The sequence below is a fragment of the Gracilinanus agilis genome, chromosome 2, assembly GCF_016433145.1.
Source record: "Gracilinanus agilis isolate LMUSP501 chromosome 2, AgileGrace, whole genome shotgun sequence".
In the NCBI taxonomy this organism is placed as follows: domain Eukaryota; kingdom Metazoa; phylum Chordata; class Mammalia; order Didelphimorphia; family Didelphidae; genus Gracilinanus; species Gracilinanus agilis.
Genome location: NC_058131.1, coordinates 311,247,033 through 311,268,210, shown reverse-complemented (window position 1 = coordinate 311,268,210; position 21,178 = coordinate 311,247,033). Strand labels below are relative to the sequence as shown.

General features: G+C 39.8%; 2 protein-coding genes across 2 annotated transcripts in view; one reads left to right on the top strand and one right to left on the bottom strand.

The window, feature by feature from the left end:
- The window catches only part of PEPD (peptidase D), a 263,825-nt gene that overhangs the window by 95,601 nt on the left and 147,046 nt on the right, over window positions 1-21,178 (top strand). The window lies entirely within an intron of this gene.
- SREK1IP1 (SREK1 interacting protein 1) lies at window positions 12,452-13,099 on the bottom strand. The gene is given in 1 exon segment (XM_044664187.1): window positions 12,452-13,099. A coding segment is annotated over 1 exon segment (474 nt). The 5' UTR covers window positions 13,076-13,099; the 3' UTR covers window positions 12,452-12,601.

Sequence of the window (21,178 nt, the reverse complement as noted above, 5' to 3'; positions counted from 1 at the left end):
CCTTTCTACTCCCTCTTTCACTTTCTTTCTTGGCGACATCAGTCTTAGCTAAAGCAGAGAGGAGATACTTGCTGTATAGGCTGTCCTGCCATCTCTTTATTTTTCCATTTAATTTTTCAATTACACGTAGAGATGATCTTTGTCAGTTGTTTTCTGACATTTTGCAATTCAGATTCTCTCTTTCTTTCCCCCCTCCTCTCAAAGGTGGTGAAATAGTTTGATCTAGGGTATACCACTGCTTTCATGCAATACATATTTCCATATTTCCCCGTACCGTAACAGAAGACATATAATAAAAAACTCATGAAGGAAATAAAAAGTGAAAGACTTCTACCTCTTTAACAGATGCATGATACCCTAAGAATACTGGATCAATTCTTTTTATGACAATCTGGAAGGAAGGTAGAACAGGAAAGTAATTTCTGGATAGCAGGTTGGTATAGGATGGGAAAAGTTAAAAGATTGATTGCTTTGTGTTGAAAAATGATGAGTTTTTAGACCTGCAGAATCCATTTAGCTTTCTATCTCTTCTAAATACCTGTCCATGCTCATCAATGAACACTACCTCAACTCCACCCTTGCTCACACTCCCCATCCCTGTGGGCTAAAAGATCACAGATCCAGTATGTGTCCATTACTCACTACACTAAAAATCACCCCACAAATGATGTTAAGTTCATGAATTTGACTCCTTTGAAGGCCAAATAGTATCTTGATGCTATATAGCTACAGGCTGAGCCTAACCCTGCCCTTGTGCCTAGGCTAAGTGCCACGGCTAAGTGCCACCACTAAGCCTTGACCAAGAGTGGGGAAAGTAGATAAAAGGGGCAGTTCATATTGAATTTCTCATTTTGGACCCAGGGAACATGGATGCATATCTCATGTCCTTTGTGATTCCCTCCAAACAGTCATGTAGTATGCAGGGGCTTGTCTTTGTCTCGGATTCACGTGTAGCTCATGGGGATACCAGGTGAGAGTAGTGCTTGGGGCTACATTCCAGATACTACTTTTTAATAAGCAAAAGTGTCTTGGAGATAGTTCATTCCACTGTAAGCTTAAAAGAAATTGGCACTGAGGGCTGATTACTGGAAGGAAAATTTCTTTGAGAAGAAAGGCTCAGCAAGATCTGTGTTCCTGTCTCCTTATTTCTTCTCTGCACCAGCTCCTTTGGTAGACATCACATTCCATTGGGGATGAGGAAAGAGAAGGTCTGTGACCTATAGTGTATTTTATTTAACTCGAGGACAGGGAATAAAGAATACAGTGGATGAATTAGGGATGAGAATGAAAAGCAAAAGTGAATATAAAAGAATCAGGGTAGAGAAATGAAAAAAAAATCTTTGATAGGAGCAATATCATTGGAGGAAATGAAACTTTAAAGCTGGAACTACAGTAGAAACCTTGAAGAGGAAACCAATAGATTAATTTACATCACCATATGCCATATGGACTATGTTGCAAGGGAAGTTTGGCTGTGAAGTGGTTAAAAGGGCCTTGTCTCTTAAATGTCAGAAATGACATATTACCCTGGGATGCTTGTGGTAGCTTAGTAAATGACCAAACCATATTACATGTCATTGATCTTACCTGTTGGAGGGACTGAACTAAGGTAGAGAGTAATAATCAAACCTCTCGTAGCTTCAGCCATAGCAATATGATCTCTGTTGATAGGCAATGCAATATCCGTAGTCTGATGTTCCAATTAATCTCTGAGCTTCCCAGATTTTTGTCATGTGAAATATCAAAAAGGTATTCTAACAGCAACCTACTGTTGCCAGGTTCTGGTGAAAGGAGGAAGGACTGAAGAGGACCATGGAAGAGGGTGATCTCAGAATGGAACCTTTTAGAGCCCTATCTCAGAGAGATCACAGTTAGCCAGCACCTTTCTTTTGGAAAGCTTTGTTTAAATGGCATGAATGGAGTTGCTGGTGAACTGGAGGAAGACTCCATAGAGAAGTGTTATCTCAGAATTGAACCTTTCAGATCCTGAGAGGTGGATGGAGAGTCTTCATAGATTAACGAATGCACAAATTAGAAATGATTTGAGAGCATTTTTTAAAAGTTCTATATCCTACCCTAAAGAAATCTAGCCCAATTAGGTTGGTCCAAAGTGATTCTGAAACTGTGGTTTGCAGTACAAAACCTAAATAGTTGAAAAGATGGAACAAGAAATTGACTGCCCCATAGCCACAGATCCCTGGAGCGATTGTGTGATATCCAACATGGGATTGCTTCATGTGGTCTTTCTGGCTGTGAGGGAAATAAAAGCTTTCATCTGAGTTTCAAGGAGGGAGCCCCAAGTATTGTTTCCAAAATGCTTGTACTTCTGTGTTTCCAAAAACAGTACCCATGCTATATCGCCATTAAAAGGCATAAATATAATGGTGGTTGCATTTGGAGCTGAAGCTAATGGCAGCTATCACATGAAAGCAACACCTTAGAGCTGAGGGAGGTTCAGAAATGGAAGCAAAATGAAGCTAGTGATGTTAGGCAAGCCCAGATCCTATCTGTCTTCTAGGCATGATGTAGGTAAACTGCCTCCACTTGAAGTACCACTAATGTTACTGGTCCTTAACACTGTATGGAGTGAAAGTGGGGTTGGGGTCAGAGGAAAAGGAGATGAGAGAGCACCAGTTTCATTCAATGATTTTCCAACATGATTGCTCTTAGTTATTTGTTGTTCTCAAGCCTGATTTCTGCTGCCTAGCAAAATTCACTTTGGGTGGGAACAGCAGAAATAGACCAACAGAATATCAGAAAAACGGGGGACGAAAAAGGCCTACCCTAAGATCAGAGAAGAAAAAAACCACCACCCTATCTTGAGGCATCCCTATAGACCTGGGAATGCTTTTCTAGGGCAGGGCTTTTCTTTATCTACAAGCCAGAGTTTTTTGAAGGCTGACCTTCTTCCCAGAAGAATCGGTGATGTCCAAAAGTAGCAGCTGTTAGTTTATGCCAGGGGTTGGCAACCTTTTTGGCCATGAGAGCCATTAACGCCACATTTTTTAAAATGTAATTTCGTGAGAGCTGTACAGTGCTCACAGTGCGTGCTCCTGTAACAGCGCCTAAAAAAAATTGACTTTATGGCTCCTGCAGAAAGAGCCATACGTTGCCGACCCCTGGTTTATGCCTTCCTCCTTCCCAGCTGTGGATAGAGAAGTTGGTTGCTTTTTTCCCTAGGAATATGAGAGGATGTAACTTGTGGAATGATAATTCATATAACCCTTTAGTTTGATGGTGTGCTTTCAGTACAACAACCTGTTAATTCTATCTCATCTTACAGTTGGGGGACTGAGACTCAGAAAATTAGAATAATTTGCTTATAGGGAGTAACGGAGATTCAAAAAGTTGGAATAATTTGCCCAGAGTCAGCCAAGATCACTGCCAGTACATCGATGTCAGTTGGTTAATCCTGCACACTGAATAGTGGTAATTATTTATGCAGAAGCCTGGGAGAACTTAAGTAAAACAGTTTTAGAATGCATTAAAAAAACAACAAACTTTTAAGCTGGAAACTCAAAAAGACTAAGAAATTGTATATTTGTAAAAAGAATTAGAAGATGAAACAATGACTAGATTAGCTGGGTTTAAATTAAAAACACACACCCATTGAAAGGGTCAAATAGGAATAATTGCTCAGATATGTATAGAGCTTTGTGCTTTTTAGAATACTTGTAAATTTTTTTTCTCATTTGATCTTCACAGCAGGACTGTGAGGGACAGAGGAAGGAAAAGGACAGGACAAGAGAAGGGAAGGCAGCCAGTTAGAACATGCAGACAGGTGAAAAATGGAATTTGAGTTGAACTGTTGCACCAAACAGTAAATATGGTGCATTGCCTGGGGTTCTGTGGGAGACATGAGTCTCTGAGCCAACATTCTTTCCAGAAGCAGAAAAACCTCACTTTCCTTTTCCTGTTCTTTTAGGGGAGAAGGACCTCTGGGATGGACAGTGATAGTAGGAAGTGATTAATTCACAATGTATCTGGACCCCTTGCCAAGGGCCTTGGGACAGTTAGATTAAAATAAGAACTTGTGGTCACATATCACTGTAGGAAACACTGTGTTTACTCTTTGAGAATTTTTTTTTTTTTACACAAAGACTTGATGTGGGCCATCTCACAGGTCTAGGGAATCTCCTGCATTGGTTTTTGGAGTAGGTAGAAATCTTCTAGTTATCCTTGGGTTGGTTTTCCCTATCTAAGAGTCTGGACCAGGTAACTTTTTATCCTTTCTCACCAAAGGAATTCTCTGCTCTTTATTTTCCCCCAATTTGGTATATATATCAAGTAATTTTTGACAAACTTATGTAAGAAAACTCATTGTTCTTTTGTTCATTCAGCTTATTATATGTATAACCTTAACTTCTCTGAGCCACAGTTTCTTCTGAGGCAGTTGGATTATATCAGCATCTTCTTCATTAGGATAATAATATCTAATATTTCTGTATTTCTGTACATAAAGATTACTTTGTGCCAGACACTATTGCTAAGTGCTTTATAATCATTATCTCATTTGATCTTCACAACAACCCTGGAAGATAGGTGCTATTATTATCCCTATTTTACAGCTAAGGAAACTGAGGCAAATAGCAGTTTAATTGATTTGTCCAGGGTCACCCAGCTCGTAAGTATCTGAGACCAGATTTGAACTCAGGGCATCCTGCCCCCAGGTCTGGTCTATCCACTGTGCAACCTTATCACCCATGATTACATAGTGTCTCAGTCTTCTTCTAACTCTAGTTTTTATGATTCCTGCCATCCTGTAGGTGTCATACTGGATTTCCATTCCTTTCAGATGTGAGGTTGAAAGGAACTCATACTTTGAAAGCATTTAAGCCTCTAGGTGTGTGACTTCCCCTGAGACTTAGCCTTGCCCTGGAGGACTGTGTGGGGTCTTACTTCAGCAATTTGGGATTCTCTTTAGTAATTTTTTGGCATGTATATTTCTATTTGGGCTATATATTTCAAAAAAATAACTTTTGGGTTAGTTCGCAGTCATCTCAGGTGTTTTTTTTTTTTTTTAATTTCAAACCCTTAACTTCTGTGTATTGACTTATAGGTGGAAGAGTGGTAAGGGTAGGCAATGGGGGTCAAGTGACTTGCCCAGGGTCACACAGCTGGGAAGTGTCTGAGGCTGGATTTGAACCTAGGACCTCCCATCTCTAGGCCTGGCTCTCAATCCACTGAGCTACCCAGCTGCCCCCTGGCATCTCAGGTGTTTTGAATGACCTTACATTTGTCTGAAACTGACATAGAAATACCAAAGGATTCCACCCTTTTTTCCCCGCCACCTGCTCTGCTCTGTGGACAGTCTATATGTTCAGTGAAGGAACTAATTCAGGAAAATGAAACATGGCGCTGCTGCCAGGGAGTCTTAGTTCTGAGCTCTCAGGAATATGATTCAGGGGTCATGCTCTGGCAGAATCTCTTTTTCCTCTCCCCCAGTTTTGCAGCCATCAGTGGATGAAACAGCTTGAAAGAATAGTGAGACATTCATTCCTGATGGACTTATAAGGGAAGTGTTATGAAGAAAGAGAAAGAGAAAGAGAAAGAGAAAAGATCCTCCTAAGGTATAAAGATAGCTAGTGAGGTGGAATGTAGCTTTGTAATCTCCCTAGGTGCTGGTGATGGGGGAACACCAACCCCAATCACCCTTGCTAGATGTTATAATTTCCTCTTTCAATAACAGTTGCCCAGGAAGGACCCCGAACAGTCAGGTGGATGGGTAACCCTTTCAGGTCCCACCTGGGGTTGGATCAGTTATTAATATTGGGCTCTGATTAGCCTTGGATCACATTGTTCATCTAACTGTGTTTGCTTCCTCCCCAAGGGTCGTGATATAAGGACCACTCAGGAAGGTACTTATTAAATACTTTGATCTTAATTAGGGAAAGGATAATCAGGAAACGGATTGGGGATTGGAGACACTGTCAACCTAATATCTATAATCTATAATCACTCAGGACTTGAGGCTATTGATTTAGTAAAGCTGGAGCTATTGTTCTTCACAACCCCTCTGGTTCAGCTTGGCCACTGCCAAACCAGAGAGTAGTCTGCTCTGTTGATGCAGCTGTCTTAGTGTTTTCCTCTCAGCTTTCTTATTATCAGTTTTGGTGATGTGTTAGCCTTGACAGCCTTCAGGAAGTATTCAAATCCTACCACCCTCTTCTTCTCAGACCTCCCTTTCTCCCTTCACCACCCAGAGACCCAGAGACCTAAAGAGCTAGGAAGATTCAGAGACCTAAAGATCTAGGGACCAAAGTCCAAAAGAGAGAGAGAGCACCTCAATGATCAACGGTCAAAAACCCCTCCCAAATGGCTGTTAGGGGTATTTATACTCTCAGGCCAACTGACTTTTGCCCTTGGCTCACGACATCTGGGAACATTCCAATCTCTCCAACTGCCTCCCTTGTCAATCAAGGTGAGACCAACATTTCTTGGTTTGAATATAACAGAAGTTGAATCTTTTTTTAGCTGGGGAGGGTGAATTTCCCCTTGGAAATTTATTTGTGCCATCCTGGGTAGTCTTCCGGTCATTTTTCAGGAGGACATAGTGGTAGTGGAGCAGATAGGACACTGGACCTGAAGTCAGGAAGACTTTGAATTAGAATCCTGCCTCTGACACTGAGCTGTATGACTGTTATTAACCCTCTCTCAGCCTCAGTTTCCTCATACATAAAATAGAGATAATAATAGCACTTACCAGACAAGGTTATTGTAAGGATCAAATAATAAGATACATAAAATGGTTGGCAAGCCCTAAAGCTATTAATATTATTAGTATGATGACTGTATAATGTGAGCTGTTATTGTTTATTATTATTTCACCCTTGACACTCTAAGACACCACAGTTTGGCATTGCATCTGAAGATTGAAGCCCTGCCATAAATAATAACCTGGAATAATGCCATTTGCTGTTTTAAGCTTCAAAATGTAAAGCACTGAACATTACTTTGTTTAGAAAATTTTCTCTTTATTTTAGGCATTATTTTGTCAGGTGGAGACTTTCTAACCGTCACGTAGTTTTGCTCTCCTCAAAATGTGGCCCATATCTGAAAAAAGACAGGCCACAGAGCTGCCATAGTGGCATTTTAATTCACCTTAGTAAAACAGACTGCCACCTGGTTTGTCTGGTTGGTGATCACACAATTATGAAAATAGACAAAAGTACAAATTCAGTGTGCTACAGTCAATTAGACAAGCTTTAGGTAAGCGTGACCTGAATGGAAGTGATGCTTCCTGGGGTCACCAAACTGGGACATTGAGTGCCCAGCAGAGACAGCAATGCAATATTGCTTTGTGGTTTCCCAGGAGTTGGGCATTAAGAGGGGATTATTCATGAAGAAACAAAGGATTAGAAAGTGAGCTGCTGCCTTTGAAAACCAGGCTTTGGATCAGGCTGAAGGATTTTCATTAATTGGAAATAGGGTCAGTTAACAGTAAATACATTAATGAAGTTTATTAAGAGTCTTTTTTCCTCTATGCCTGTAGAACTGCATGTTCAGTTTCAAAGAAAATGGAAAATCATTTTCTACAATTAATGTGTAGCAAATTATGTTAAACCAGTAAGACATTAGTGTTTGGGTAAATCAGACGACGATAACATTTAACTGCAGGTCCAATCAGCTGGTCCATTTTTACTACTTGATATTATTTAATTTTAATAACTTAACTGGCTTACAGCTGTCTGGCATAAAGCTGACAGCTGAACCAATTACCTGCAAACACTAATTCGAAGTATGCTCAATTGGCCATATAAGCATGTCTCCAGCTCACATTTGCCGCAAGGTTATTAATAACTTAGTGTTTTTGATAATCTAGTGTTTTAATTGAAATAGCTCTCTCATTCTCACTAAGCCTGTCAGTTTGGGCATTTGCACACTCTTGAAATCATTGTGGCCTGGGGGTGGTGAGTAATGTATGTTTAAAAGGCTGTGGCTGATTTGGGTAAAATACTCTAGCTCTTGAGTCATTCATAATTCCTGATTAGAGATTGGTTACAGGTCACCTTTGGTTTCCTTTTGTGATTGTTCAGGACCTAGATCTTATGTGTGTTATTTCCACTGTAGGCAGGAACAAGCCCCTGGTAATCATTGCCCACTTTCCCTCCTGCCTTTGTTAATAAAGCACTTGCCAAGTTGTGCTTACCTCTAGCTTTTGCTAATGATCTTGTTGCCTCTCATTGAATAGCAGCAGAATGTTATTTGAAGGATCAGTGTTGTAGCAGGTGTCTTATACCTAATTTATGCTGTTGCATTCAATTATCATATGAGGTGGAGGTGAGAAGCAGTGTTTTCCTACATTAGGGGTGATCTTAATGAAGTCACGTGGTTCTTACAGATAAAGTCATGAGGGATATTCCACAAGGGAGAGCAGATTGCAAAGTCCTTCTCTCTTTCTTTCTCTCTCTCTCTGTCTGGCATAGATGTGTAGGAGACCTTAGGAAGTACAATTTGGGTGAATAGAAAGAATAATTGGAAGGAAAGACAATTTATAGGAAATCCTACAATGCTATTAACTCATGATAATTAAAGCTGAAAGAAGAGTGTGGCAAGGTTGCTATCCAGACATGTTTTTCTGTCCTGACTTCTCCAAGATAACAAAAGTCTTTAACACTCATCCCTTGCTCCCTACCTTTTCAGTGCTTTTGACCTCATCCTTTATTCTGTTCGGTGTTATTCCCTGGTTCTAGGGACAGGGCTTAGAGCTTTTTCATATTTGTCACTGCATAAGTAATGTCTCTTTGGAGGCCTCTGTTCCCTTAGGGATCAGGGCCCTTCTCTTTCTATTTAACTGTCTTGTTCTCTTATGCTTCAGTGGTGCAAACTGAGAATGCTCCCATAGATGCCATTGTCTTTAAGTTCATCTTACTTGGTATAAGAAAGGTTGTAGCACTTAGAACCACAGGATTTTAAGGTTCTGAGAAGGGACCTTAAATATCTTCTTCTAGATTTTAGAGATGATGAAAATAAAGCCCAGAGTAGCAAGTAACTTGCCTACATTTCATACAGATAGTAAGTAGTAGAACCAGAATTTGTACCCAGGTTTTCTGATACCAGATCTAGCATCCTTTTTTTTTTTTTTTTTTTTTTTTAACTCTTACCTTCTACTAAGGCAGAAGAGTGGTAAAGGCTTAGGCAATGGGGCTTAAGTGACTTGCCCAGGGTCACATAGCTAGGAAGGGTCTGAGGCCAGATTTGAACCTAGGAACTCCCATTATAGGCCTGGCTCTCTATCCAAAGCCCATTTGCTCCCTCAGCATCATTTTCACTACCCCAAATATTGCTCTTTTTCTCAGATGCTAATCCTCTGAGGTGGGTTGGATTTGGCAGGTAAAAGTCCACAGCTTGCTCCTGGTAGGGCTTAGGCATTGCCAAGAATTATTTGATATGTGAGAGATTCCATTTTCTCTGGCAAAAGATACTGGGAACTCTTTGACTTCAAACTGTCTTTACTCAGGTTCTGTGGGCATCCTGGAGTATGCTTAGTCAGAGGTAAAAGGCATGACCCTTGATTCCAAAAGATAAACACTATGGGACAAGTTTGAAGATATAAAAGTAGAGTATTAGTGCAGGCATCTTACAGATGGGCACCTAAATCTCTGGCCCCTTTTGGGAGAAAGGCAATGATAACTTTATGCCCCTGTGTGACACTGTTATCAATTCATTTAAAGCTTACCTGTCTGTCTTAAGCAGATACAACCCACTTTCAATTTTCTGCTCTGGTGGAGGAAAGATCTATGACATGAATATTCCAAACTACAGAAAACTCAAAATTCATTTATTTGAAATAAGGTAGTAGCATTTTTGGAAGCAGACTTGTCTTGTCCCCTGTTTGCCCTTAGCCAATGTTAGAACCATTTTGGCAACCTTGAGCAGGTTCCAGGGTGAGAGGTGATCCTGGTAGAGGGGTTAGAGGAAGGACAGAACCAGCTTGGAATTTTAAAAACCACTGTGTGTGCAGGTAATTGGGGGCTGTGCTCTCCTTTACTTTAGCACACTCAGAGATGAGAGGGCCTGAGAAAGAGAAGGTCACATTATTACTGCCTTGACCTTAAATATTTTTCTGAGGGTGCTGGCCCCAGTCATGGAGAGCCTGTTACTGAGTTAGTTCGTTCTCCCAGGAACCAGGAAGGTATATCCCTGAGCACATACTCCTTCTTTTTATTTTCAGTATGGGCCCCACCTCTACCCTACCTCCACCCTCTGCCCCAGTCCTGGGAGAAGAATTATAAAATTGGGTGGAGACAGATGAAGAAGCCTATCTGGAATGGTACAGACAGGTGAAGTACAAAAGGGTGAAACAGCCAGCTCTATTGCAGTTGAATGAAGAAGTCAGTACTAGCTGGAACAGTCAGCTGGAAGAAAGCTGCAATTATGAGATACCTTATTGGCTGAAGAGAGACTTGGAGGGAGAAGGGGGTGGCAGGTGCTTATTACACACACACACACACACACACACACACACACACACACACACACATCCATATTGGCCATTACCCTTTATTGCCACCTAGAGTTTGAAAGAGGTGAAGCCTCTCAGAAGAACTTAGAGTTGTGTGCTCCCCTCTTTGTTATGAGAGAGAAAAACAGAGGAGACAGTGGTTTTGCAGTTTCTTTGCTGTTTCAGAAGAGTTGGCTGAGATCTAATTGGATGATAGAGCATCCTGGTGAATGATTACTTGACTGATTTTGTCCTTGTGCCCAGAGAGCCAACCTAATGAATGTTGTAGTTCCTAAAAGGAAGGGAATTAATAACTAAGTTAGCTTAAAAGGAACTGATAACCAGATTAAGAGTATGTTTTTCAATACTTTAAGTACTTCTGTACTTAAAGAGTACTTTTTCAGAGCCTTTTCAAGAGTGACCACAAGTTGAAAGTTGTAGATTAGAAGAGAATTCTCCTAGCTGGAGGACAGTAAGGATTAGATGGGGATTAGTTGGGAGAAAAGCAACCTAGTGTGGTATAGATATTTCTGAATGGGCAAATAGCATTAGAGCCTATACTCTAGAGCAGTGATTCCCAAAGTGGGCACTACTACCCCTTGGTGGGTGTTGCAGCGATCCAGGAGGGAGGTGATGGCCACAGGTGCATTTATCTTTCCTATTAATTGTTATTAAAAATTTTTAAAAATTAATTTCCTGGGGCTAAGTAATATTTTTTCTGGAAAGGGGGAGGTAGGTAGAGCTATGTGTTATGCAAAGCTCATATTTTTTTCTTACTCATTTTTCTCTGAGAGGTATTAAATGCAGGTTTATATGTGGTTTGTAATGCATTTCTGCATTTGCTCTAATATGTGTACTTGTGGTGTTATTTCTTTTGTCTTTGCTATGTAAGTGGCTATGTTTCAGATCTAAAGATATTGAGTGGCTGTTTTTGTATAAATGGAAACATAATGGTAGGGGCTCAAGTGTTAAAGTGTTACCTCGTGATAGAGTTATCCCTAGACCCTAAAGAGAGTTTGAATATAATAGCATGGCATTGGTTATCTCTACAAACCTAGACAGGGCTGGAGTAAGGGCAATTTGGAATAACTGAGTCAATCTAAAGTAGAGGGACTAGATGTCTAAATAGCTTTTTTTTTTAACCTTTACCTTCCATCTTAGAATCAATGCTTTGTATTGGTTCCAAGGCAGAAGAGTGATAAAGGCTAGGCAATGGGAGTTAAGTGACTTGTCCAGAGTCACACAGCTAGGAAGTGTCAGGCCAGATTTGAACCTAGGACCTTCCATCTCTAGGCCTGGTTCTCAATCCACTGATTCACCCAGCTGCCCCCTCTAAATAGCTTTTGTAAGAGCTGTGAGGCCTACAGTGTGGGTGGCCACCCTATGCATGTGTTATACTAGTATTTCTTGTTTTTCATGGAATTATTGAATTCTCTTTGCTCCATTCTCCTTTTCAGAGTCCATTACTTATTTAAAGTTTTCTACCTTCTATGGAAAACCTAGTTAGCTATTTATTCTCCTTTTATTTTTTCCTCCCAAGAGTTCTAATTTCACTTTTTATCTCTTCATTTTTTTCTACTCTTTCTTGGTGTCCTAGTGGTCAAACTGTTTCTTTTTCTCTAAGGCTCTACTTGAACTTGTAATAGAATTACTTTTATTCTGGCTTTATCTCATGGACTTCTCTTAACCCATTGTCTTTCTTAATCACATTTGTTTTCTTCTGTCCATTCATATCTTCAGCCCTACTATCTGGATTACAACTTTGTGCTAGGATCAGACTCCAGACTCTGCTCCCTCCCACACTCTTTTTTTTTTTTTTTTTTGGTATGGATGCTTCTTTTTCTGTTGATGTGATGACCCTTTACAATAAATTTCTTAAGCAATGCTAATAGCAAAGAAAAACATATTAGGCAGTATTAGTGAGATATGCCTCTATGACTGACACCTAAACCTTATGATATATACATACATACATATATATATGTATGTATGTATATATATATATATATCATAAGGACAACCGTGGGCAGGTCAAGAGCAGTGTTGGCCTTGTATACAGAGGAATGCTTGCCTGGAAGGTGTGAGTTTAATACAAAGCATAATTACTGAAGGAAGTTTAAGTCCCTTAAATAAAAAATGTCAGAATGGGCAGATGTTTCAGTTACTACTAGAGGAGTCTGAACTATTAGAAGATGAAGAACATTTTTCCTTTTTTCGCTTCTTCTCCTTTTTATGATGTTTTCCTTTTTTTGTTTTGCTTTTTTTCTCTCTTTTCTTTTCCTTCTTCTGGGATTTCTGTTTCTTTTGCTTTGAAGTGTCTTCATCGGTAGAACTAGATGAATAAGACTGTTTCCTTTTCTTTTTCAATTTAATTTTCTCTTTACTTTTTCTTTTTTGTTTTTTCTTTTCTTCTTTCTCATTTGTATCTTTCTCAGGCAAAGTCTGCAATTTGTTGAGTTCCTCAGCCTCTTCCTTGCTGTCTTCACTACTTGTGCTGCTGACATCTAAAACTATGCCCCTTTTGGGATCTACTCGGAGAAAATTATGTCATTCAAAAGTCAGGTGACCAGGATAGCCACATTTTTTACATCCAGCTCTGATATTGTCCTTGTTGCCACCTGGCAGGGCCATAGCCTGGGCTGGAGCAGCTTCTTCGTCCCCACTCACATGATCACCACCGTCCCCTCCCACACTCTTGGATAGGGTGGCAGGCTTTTCTTCACCTAGTTCTATAGTCTGGGTGCTACTGCTGCTACATTTCTGGATTGGGAGGCCAGGACTATGCCTTTCCCTTTGCTGTAATTTCTGGCTTCTGGTTCTGCATTCTGGTGGACCATCACAGCCTGGATCCTTCTGTACCCCTCTCCTTGCACAAACTCCAGCAGGAACTTAGCCTGTGCTCCTCTGGGGCAGCCCAGTTGCTATGTTAGGCCTATAATTTGTGATGACTCCTGGTGTTAAAGGTTCCCAGGCATCATGCTGGCCCTGTCTCCTGCTGTGGCTCTGGCTGAGACTTCCTGGGTTCTGTGATTAGATCTGGGCATGTGAGCTATTGTGATATTGGAAATTTGGAGGTCCTTGAACTTATTTTGAAGTCCCTCCTTGAATTGAATATTGAGGTCTCTGGTATAAACTTCTTGTGGACATTTAGGGGACTTGAAAACTACATTTTCCATGATTCCTCTTATGTAATACAGGTGGGCAGGAAGTGTGATTACATAGACAGAGGTATATAGTCTCAGGACATGATTGGGACTCTCTTTTTCTTATGAAGCATCTGGGGGAAAGCATGGCAGGGCATTTGAATTAGATCTTAGTAGGCATGTGGTTTTTTTAAATTACCAATATGGATTACAATAAAACCCTAATATTTTAAAATATATCCTTCTATATCAATTTTATTTGTTACACTAGGTGCTCCAATAAGCCTGTGTCTTGCTATGGCTTTCCAGTGAACAGCTGGAGTCTCCAAGGCCCCAGGGAAGACCATGTCCTCCAGCCCTATCTCCTTGCACTGTGAACTATGGAAACTGACTGATTCTTCTTGCTCAAACTGGTTAATAGGTCCTACCTAGCTCACTGATAATCTTTTAGAAACCAAATGCCCAAACTGAAATCCTCATGCTTCATGTGACCCATCCACCTTATCCCAGGGGAGGGAGGAAGTGCTCCCATTGGGCTGTTGGCAGAGGGGCAGGTCATATGAGAAATATCCTCAGATATTTGTCGGGGGGAGGGGGATGGAGCAGCTCCACTGGCACACATGCCATAAGTTTGCCAACACAGCCCTAATTCCATGCCCCACCTTTCTTCTTCCTTGCCTTGTCTCTGCCCAGAATACACCCCAGGCTTTTAACTTCTTGTGTGTAGTCCTGGACTGGATTTAGGATCTTACTCATGTTTCTTTTTGGTTCTCTTTGTTATTCTTCTTCCTAGTGCATTTTAGAACTTTGCCAAAGTGTTTGTTGGTGAACTGGGCTCCTAAACTTTAACCTAGAGAGAGGTCTTGGTGACTTTTGTGCTTAGAGAAAACATATCTAATCCCAGAACTCCAGATGGTTTATAGCTTTTCACCATCTGTCAGCAGGTGTTCATTAAGCACCTACTCTGTGCCAGACTGTACTAAGCACAAGATTGATAGGAATAAGCCTCCTCTTGGAGAGTAAGGGTTTCTCTACTATCCTACCAAGCCTTCAAGACTTAGGAAGCCATATTGGTAGCTAGTAGCTGGTGACCACATATACAAGCTTCATAGGCAATGTGAATTTGAGATAATAATGATCCAGGAACAGAAGGCATCTGAAGGTGGCTATACCTATGAATGAAGCTTGCCTCCCACAGAGACAGGCTCTTCACTTTGCCTGGGCAGAATTAGAATACTAGACTAACCAAGCATGACTATAAAAAAGAATAGCAACAAAATTTAAAAGACATCCAGGTGAAAGAGATCAGAAGGACCCATGGAAATAGAACTTTTTTGTTACGTTTGTTAAAGTTCGTGTACACTTTAATGCCAAAGTTTTGAATAACTTAGTTTGTAGTTTGATGTATAGAAAGACAGTATAGAAGAGTAGATAGAGGGCTAATCTTAAAGTCTGGAAGTCCTGGGTTCAAATTTGCCTCATACGTTATGGCTGTATGGCCCAGGCAAGTCAATGCCTCCAGCAGTTCTCTATAACAATATTATTTATGGATCAATTGCCATCTGTATTAGTAGAAAGACTTCCTTTACTTGGAGTTCCTGGAACCAGTTAAATCATGAAAGGTTCACACTTCTCTTCCTTACCCTCCAAAATATTTTATGCATGGTCATTTAAAACTTCAACATTTTTCTAAACGAGCATTCATTTTTGTTTATGTTTACTAAATATAGAACAAAAATATTTTAAAATATAATAGTTTAATTTCTTGAGAAAATGATGTTCCAGTAGCTTATGAAGACCTGAATGTTAGAGATAAGAAGGAAATTGATCTTTTCTCTTCTATCCCAAAGACCTAAAGTCTGAATTTCATTCACCTCATTGTACCTGCAGATAAGGACCTTCCTGGACATATAGCGCAGGTAATGAACAACCCCTGCCAAGTCCTTCATTAACTCTGGTGCCATAGTAAGACTTGGAGTGAATATGTGAATTTGTTGATTTGAGCAATGACACAGACTGTGTGTAACATCCATGCCTGCCCGCTCTGCAGCTCTTGTCCATGAACTCTCATAAAATAACCACAAAGGGTCCACTCATCATTTTCCTTGCTTCCTCTTGACATGTTGAATATACCAGTACTCTGGCTATTTACCTCTTATCCCCTACCTTCTCCACATGACTACCCCATCTTCTTTTTCTATCATACAATTCCCTGATGACATCTGATTTCTATTTTTTTAGAAGTTGTTCATTGGTTATATGTTACAGCCTGGTCAGAATCACCATCTGTCTCTCTGTTGCACTCTGTGTGATATTCATTTTTAATTCTTTGGAGGCTGTTTTATTCTATGTTTTACTTCCATAGCAACACTGGTGGATGTTGATATTTTAAAAATAGGTCTTTGCTTTCATAGGAAGCTTTAGAGTTATTAAAGGAACTTTGCAATTTTCTGAAGGCAATCCAGCCCACTCTCTCCCTCATGTTCAACTCTGGGACCAGCTTGTTGTACAGATAGTATATATATATATATTTCCCTATGTATGTGTGTGTAGTGATGTATGTTTATCGCTATACACAAAATAGTATGATGAACAAACTGTCTTTAATGAAAAGTTAAATTTTGGGGATGACTTTATCATTGATTTCAGGATTTTATAGAATCTCCCAGCATTGGTCCATTCCTCCACACAGCTGCCAAAATGATTTCCTTAAACATAGCAGTAGCTATGTTATTCCCCTACTCATTGCCTCCCTCTTCTCTCTAGGATAAAACATAAACTCCACTTTTCAACTTCCCTCACCACCTAACCCCAATCTATTTTTCTAGCTTTTCTTCTCCCTCTTAACCTTTGTACTCTAACCAGACAGATCTCTCTGTCTCATACATGACCATCCATTTCCTTTCTTCATGCCTCCTTTCATGTTGTCTTCCTCTCCTTTTCCTTATAAAATGCCTCCCTCTCTTCAGGATGTAGCAAGGTAACATTTCAACATGAAGCCCTTCCTGATCCCTCCCCTCCACCAGTAGACCTGTTCTAGTGGGCTTATTCTCCCTAACTACCTTGTATTTTATTCTGTATGTGTTTATATATGCATGTATTAACCCTATTCAACAGTAAGCTCTTTAGGAGGTAGTGATGGTTTCAATTGTTGTCTTTGTATCCTCAGCATCTAGCATAGTGCTTCTTAGTACATGGTAGGAACTTAGACATAGGTGCTTATTGATCAATGACAAAATTCCCCCTTATGTTTATCTTAATGGAAATTACCTTTTCCCTGCCAAAGGCCCTCATGGTTGATATGTTTTTCCTTTATAGCAGTAAAAATATCAGCAGACTTCTTTGTAAAGCCCTATAAAGTAGTAATTCTGACTTTTACCTCTAAAGCAGTAGAAATTCAGAGGATTCATTCAATTTAATTCAGGGAAAGTTTACTAAGCTTATGTTATGTGCCAGGCACTGTGCTAGGCACTGAGGCTATAACTTACACACAATAGACAGTTTCCAGTAAATACCCAAAGAAACCATTTTACAAAGTAAGTTCCCTGAAAAACAAAAAGGTAAAGCCACCTACTGTTGTGATTTTGACTGATGACACTTGCCACTTTCCACTTTTGGAATTTCTCAATTGTTCACGGAAAGGAGGAATGTATCCTTTAAGGTATTCTTAGAATACTGTACTAACATTAAGTAAAATTGTATTTGACTTGAGTTTTGTGTCTTTAAAAAGCCCAGGGGAACTTGTTTTATCCAAAAACTAAAGAAACTTATCTGTGACTCTATTAGCACAAGGACACACCTTATTATTTTATAACATTATTAGGAGAAACGTTGTCAGTGAGCTATCCTGCATACTCCCAATGCCTTAATCTATTGAAAATGCTACTTTGGTCACATCACTACTCTGCTCAAAATCTTCTGCCTCTCCTCCTTCCTTTGCCTAGAGGATAAAGGTCAAAGCTTGTAGCTTAACATTCATGCAGTTCTCCTGAAGGAATTATTTACTTTTCTAGAAGTGTCTTTTTTTACTGGCACCAAATTCCTACTTCTGTCCTTCCCTTCCTGTGCCTGATATCTTCTACTCTTCCCCTCTAAAGCCACTCATTCAATATCTAGTCCAGACCCTATCTCCTCCGTGAATTTCTTCTTGGACATTCTAAGACACAATGATCTCCCACTTTTGGTCACCTCTGATGCTTCTTATTTGAGCTCCTCCTTTGGTATTTACACCCTATGATCTGACTTGGTTACTCATCATTATGTGTGCATTTCTTCCCTTTCCTAGTTCTTACCACCAGAAGCTCTCTGAAGGTTTGTTGAACTCCAGTTATCCCCCACAGAGCTTCTGAAGCAGAAGGCATGAATAAAATCTTGATTCATTCATTCATTCTTGATTGACTGATAGAGGCCTTCAAACAAAATCAGAGGGAACCCCATAGAAACAACTTTCCATGGTTGCTAGTGATTATATTGTCATTCTCCACAATTGAATAGCATTTATATATTCTTTAGACTTGTAAGACTGGTGTATTTTACTCAGGAGCAGAACTGGAAATGAAAGCTTGTGGTTAATTATTTCTTAGAAGTTAAAATCTTTTTCCTCATGATTGTAAACAAGGATTTTTTAAAAAAAAGAGAGAATTCAGTTGAAATTCTGGGATGGGAAATGCTATTCCTTCTCTTCTTTCTCCTTTCACCCCCATTTCCCCACTATACACATTGATTCCATCCAAGTTTATTTTTGAGAATAATAAAATGTCACTGTGGGTCTAGGGAACATCTGTTGAATAATTAGACTGCAGAAGTGGTGCTTTTCACTTCTCTCCCAGAACCAGGATAGACAATTGTGATTATGCTGCAAGCTTTAGGCCAGGTTTATAGAAAAATCTTATTCATGGCCCTCCTCAAGTCTAGTGAAAATTTAAAAAAAAAAGTGACCCATGGATTGGTCCCTGTGGGACCAATTATTCTTTGCAGGGAGTGTTTTTCACCTCCTAACTCTGAATATTATAAATGTCACACTAAAGTTTAACCCCAGGAACTCTGAAAGAATGTTTCCATCCTGCTAACAGGCATCTACTAGTGATTTATGATACAGCCACATAGTGGGTGCTTTTCTTTTAGAGGACTCAAGTTGAAATTGAGATACATTGGGTAAAAATTCTTTTTGGGTCCTCTAAACAATATATTGTTCTTGTAAGGAACTAGAGATGAGGGAAGTGAAGGAATAGGGCCATATTGCTTCCTTTTTTAGAATGGCCTTCCTTCTTCTGGGGAGGACATGGTCTGGGTAACACTGGCTTTGTGATCAGAGCTTTGGGTGGAGACATTTCTCTCCCTTGATGTGTTCACTACAGCATTTAAGATATTTCCTCACTGCCTTTTCATCCCAACCTATTCCCCAAGTGCCTTTTTACCCTATTTTACCTTTTTACCATGCTTCTTCTCCAATAACCTTGACCCTCTCACCCCTACTTATCCTCATTCCAGAACCAATTCCTTTCCATTTCCTCCTGCAACAGCATTTGTCCAAATTGTCAAAGTAACAAAAGATGAAGATAGTGTTGGAAGGACCGTAGAAAGACAAGGATAGTAATATCCTGCTGGAGCAGTGAATTGGTCCAACCATTCTGAAAAGCATTTTGGAATTATCTTAAGAAATGGCTAATACCTTTATACTCTTTTCTAGTGATCTCACTGCTAGGCATATATTCAAGTAGGTCAAAGACAGAAAGAAAGGTCCCATAAACAACAAAATATTCAAAGCAGCACTTTTTGTGGAAGCAAAGAACAGGAAACAAAACAAGCCCTCATTGATTAGGGAATGGGTAGACAAATTTTTGTCATATGAGTGTAATGGAGTATGTACCATAATGTAATGGAGTATTGTACCATAAGAAATGAATATAAAGAATTCAGAGAAGGATGGGGAAGACACAGGAAATTATATGATGCAGACTGAAATAAGTAGAACCAGGGAAACTGTGTGCACAAACACTACAGTAATGTAAAAGGAAATAACAAAGAAATATCGACGATAACCAGTTTATCCTTAAGAAAGACATGGGAAAATTCATTTCTCCGTTTTCGGCAGAGATGTGGGACTTTTGGCATGGAACACTATATATACTATTTGATTAACTTGATTTTTGGTGATTTTGTGAATTGCCTCCCCACCTTTTTTTATAATTTGTTACAAGGGGTAATTCACTGGGGAGGAAAGGAAAGAGGAATTTATTTAGAAATGGAGGTGATGTTAAAAAAATATATACCAATATAAAAGAAAAAAAATTGAAGAAAAAATAGAATAACCATGTCTCTAAAATTATTCCTCATACTTTTATCTGTTTGTGGATTCAAAGAGTGTCCTAAGGAAAGGTAGGAAATATCTTCTTTATGTTCAGTTATTTCAGTCACATTGGACTCACTGAAGTTTTGTTTTAGCAAAGATACTGAAATGGTTTGCCTTTTCTTTATCCTTCTCATTTTACAGATGAGAAAACTGAGGCAAAGAAGGTTAAGTGACTTGTCCAGGGTCACATAGCTATTATGTGTCTCTGAAGCTGAATTTGAACTCAGATTTTCCTAACGCCAAACCTGGCACTATATCCATTGTACCACCTCACTGCCCTCAGGATGCACCTAGAGCCTCTAAATCACAAACTTCACCTATTTTTTAAAATGTTTCCCAAATTCCCCTACACAAAAGGCCCATTGCTTTTGTACATGTAATGTGCACTTGTAATGTAGCTCATACAAATACAGCAAACCATGGGAAATAAGAACTCGGTCTAGACAAGTTAGTCCTAAGGAAAAGAAAGAGGCTTTCTTGCAAAATATAGGAAAAACAATCTCTTTTCTCATTTTGGGAGTTAAGACATCTGTGTTTCAGACTGCACCTCACACTTTGATAGGCCTATGCTAGAAAAAGCAAAAGGAATTGCTGGTGTTTGTGGACATCAACATCATGGCTACATTTATTTAGAGCCTCTTGTAACATTTGACAGGTGCTTGAAAATACAAGCTTCACCTTGTTGCAGGGTTTGATAAGAGTCACTTACCCTACAAATTGCAGTATTGCTGGGTTTAGGGTCAATGCCTCACTAGGGCCTTAATTTCCGCTACTCATCCAAGCGAGAGAGCCGCAGGGTAAACAGCATTTAATGGAGCCAGGCTAATTGCTTTGGTAGAAAAGAGCTTTTTCACTGAGAGCCCTGTCTGCAAGGTGTGTGGTATTTGTCAGGAATTTTGTGGTGATGCCTAGGTAGGAGTTTGACCTAGCTCTGGCTCTAATTAGGGGAGAGGGGGATTACTAGCAGCCCAACTCTCTTACCTCTCAGGGCAAGAGTGACCATGAATAGAGATCTGGTTCTTCTTAGAATCAGGGGTAGGGAAGCAAATTAATACATGCAGAACATCAGTCCAGGACTTTGTCTGTTTAGTGGAGTGTTATAGCCTGCTACTTCTGTTGTTCACCTAGTTGCTATGGCCCCAGAGGCTGGTTTGTGTTCATTCTCTCTCTCTCTCTCTCTCTCTCTCTCTCTCTCTCTCTCTCTCTCTCTCTCTCTCTCTTTCTCCCTCCCTCCTTCTC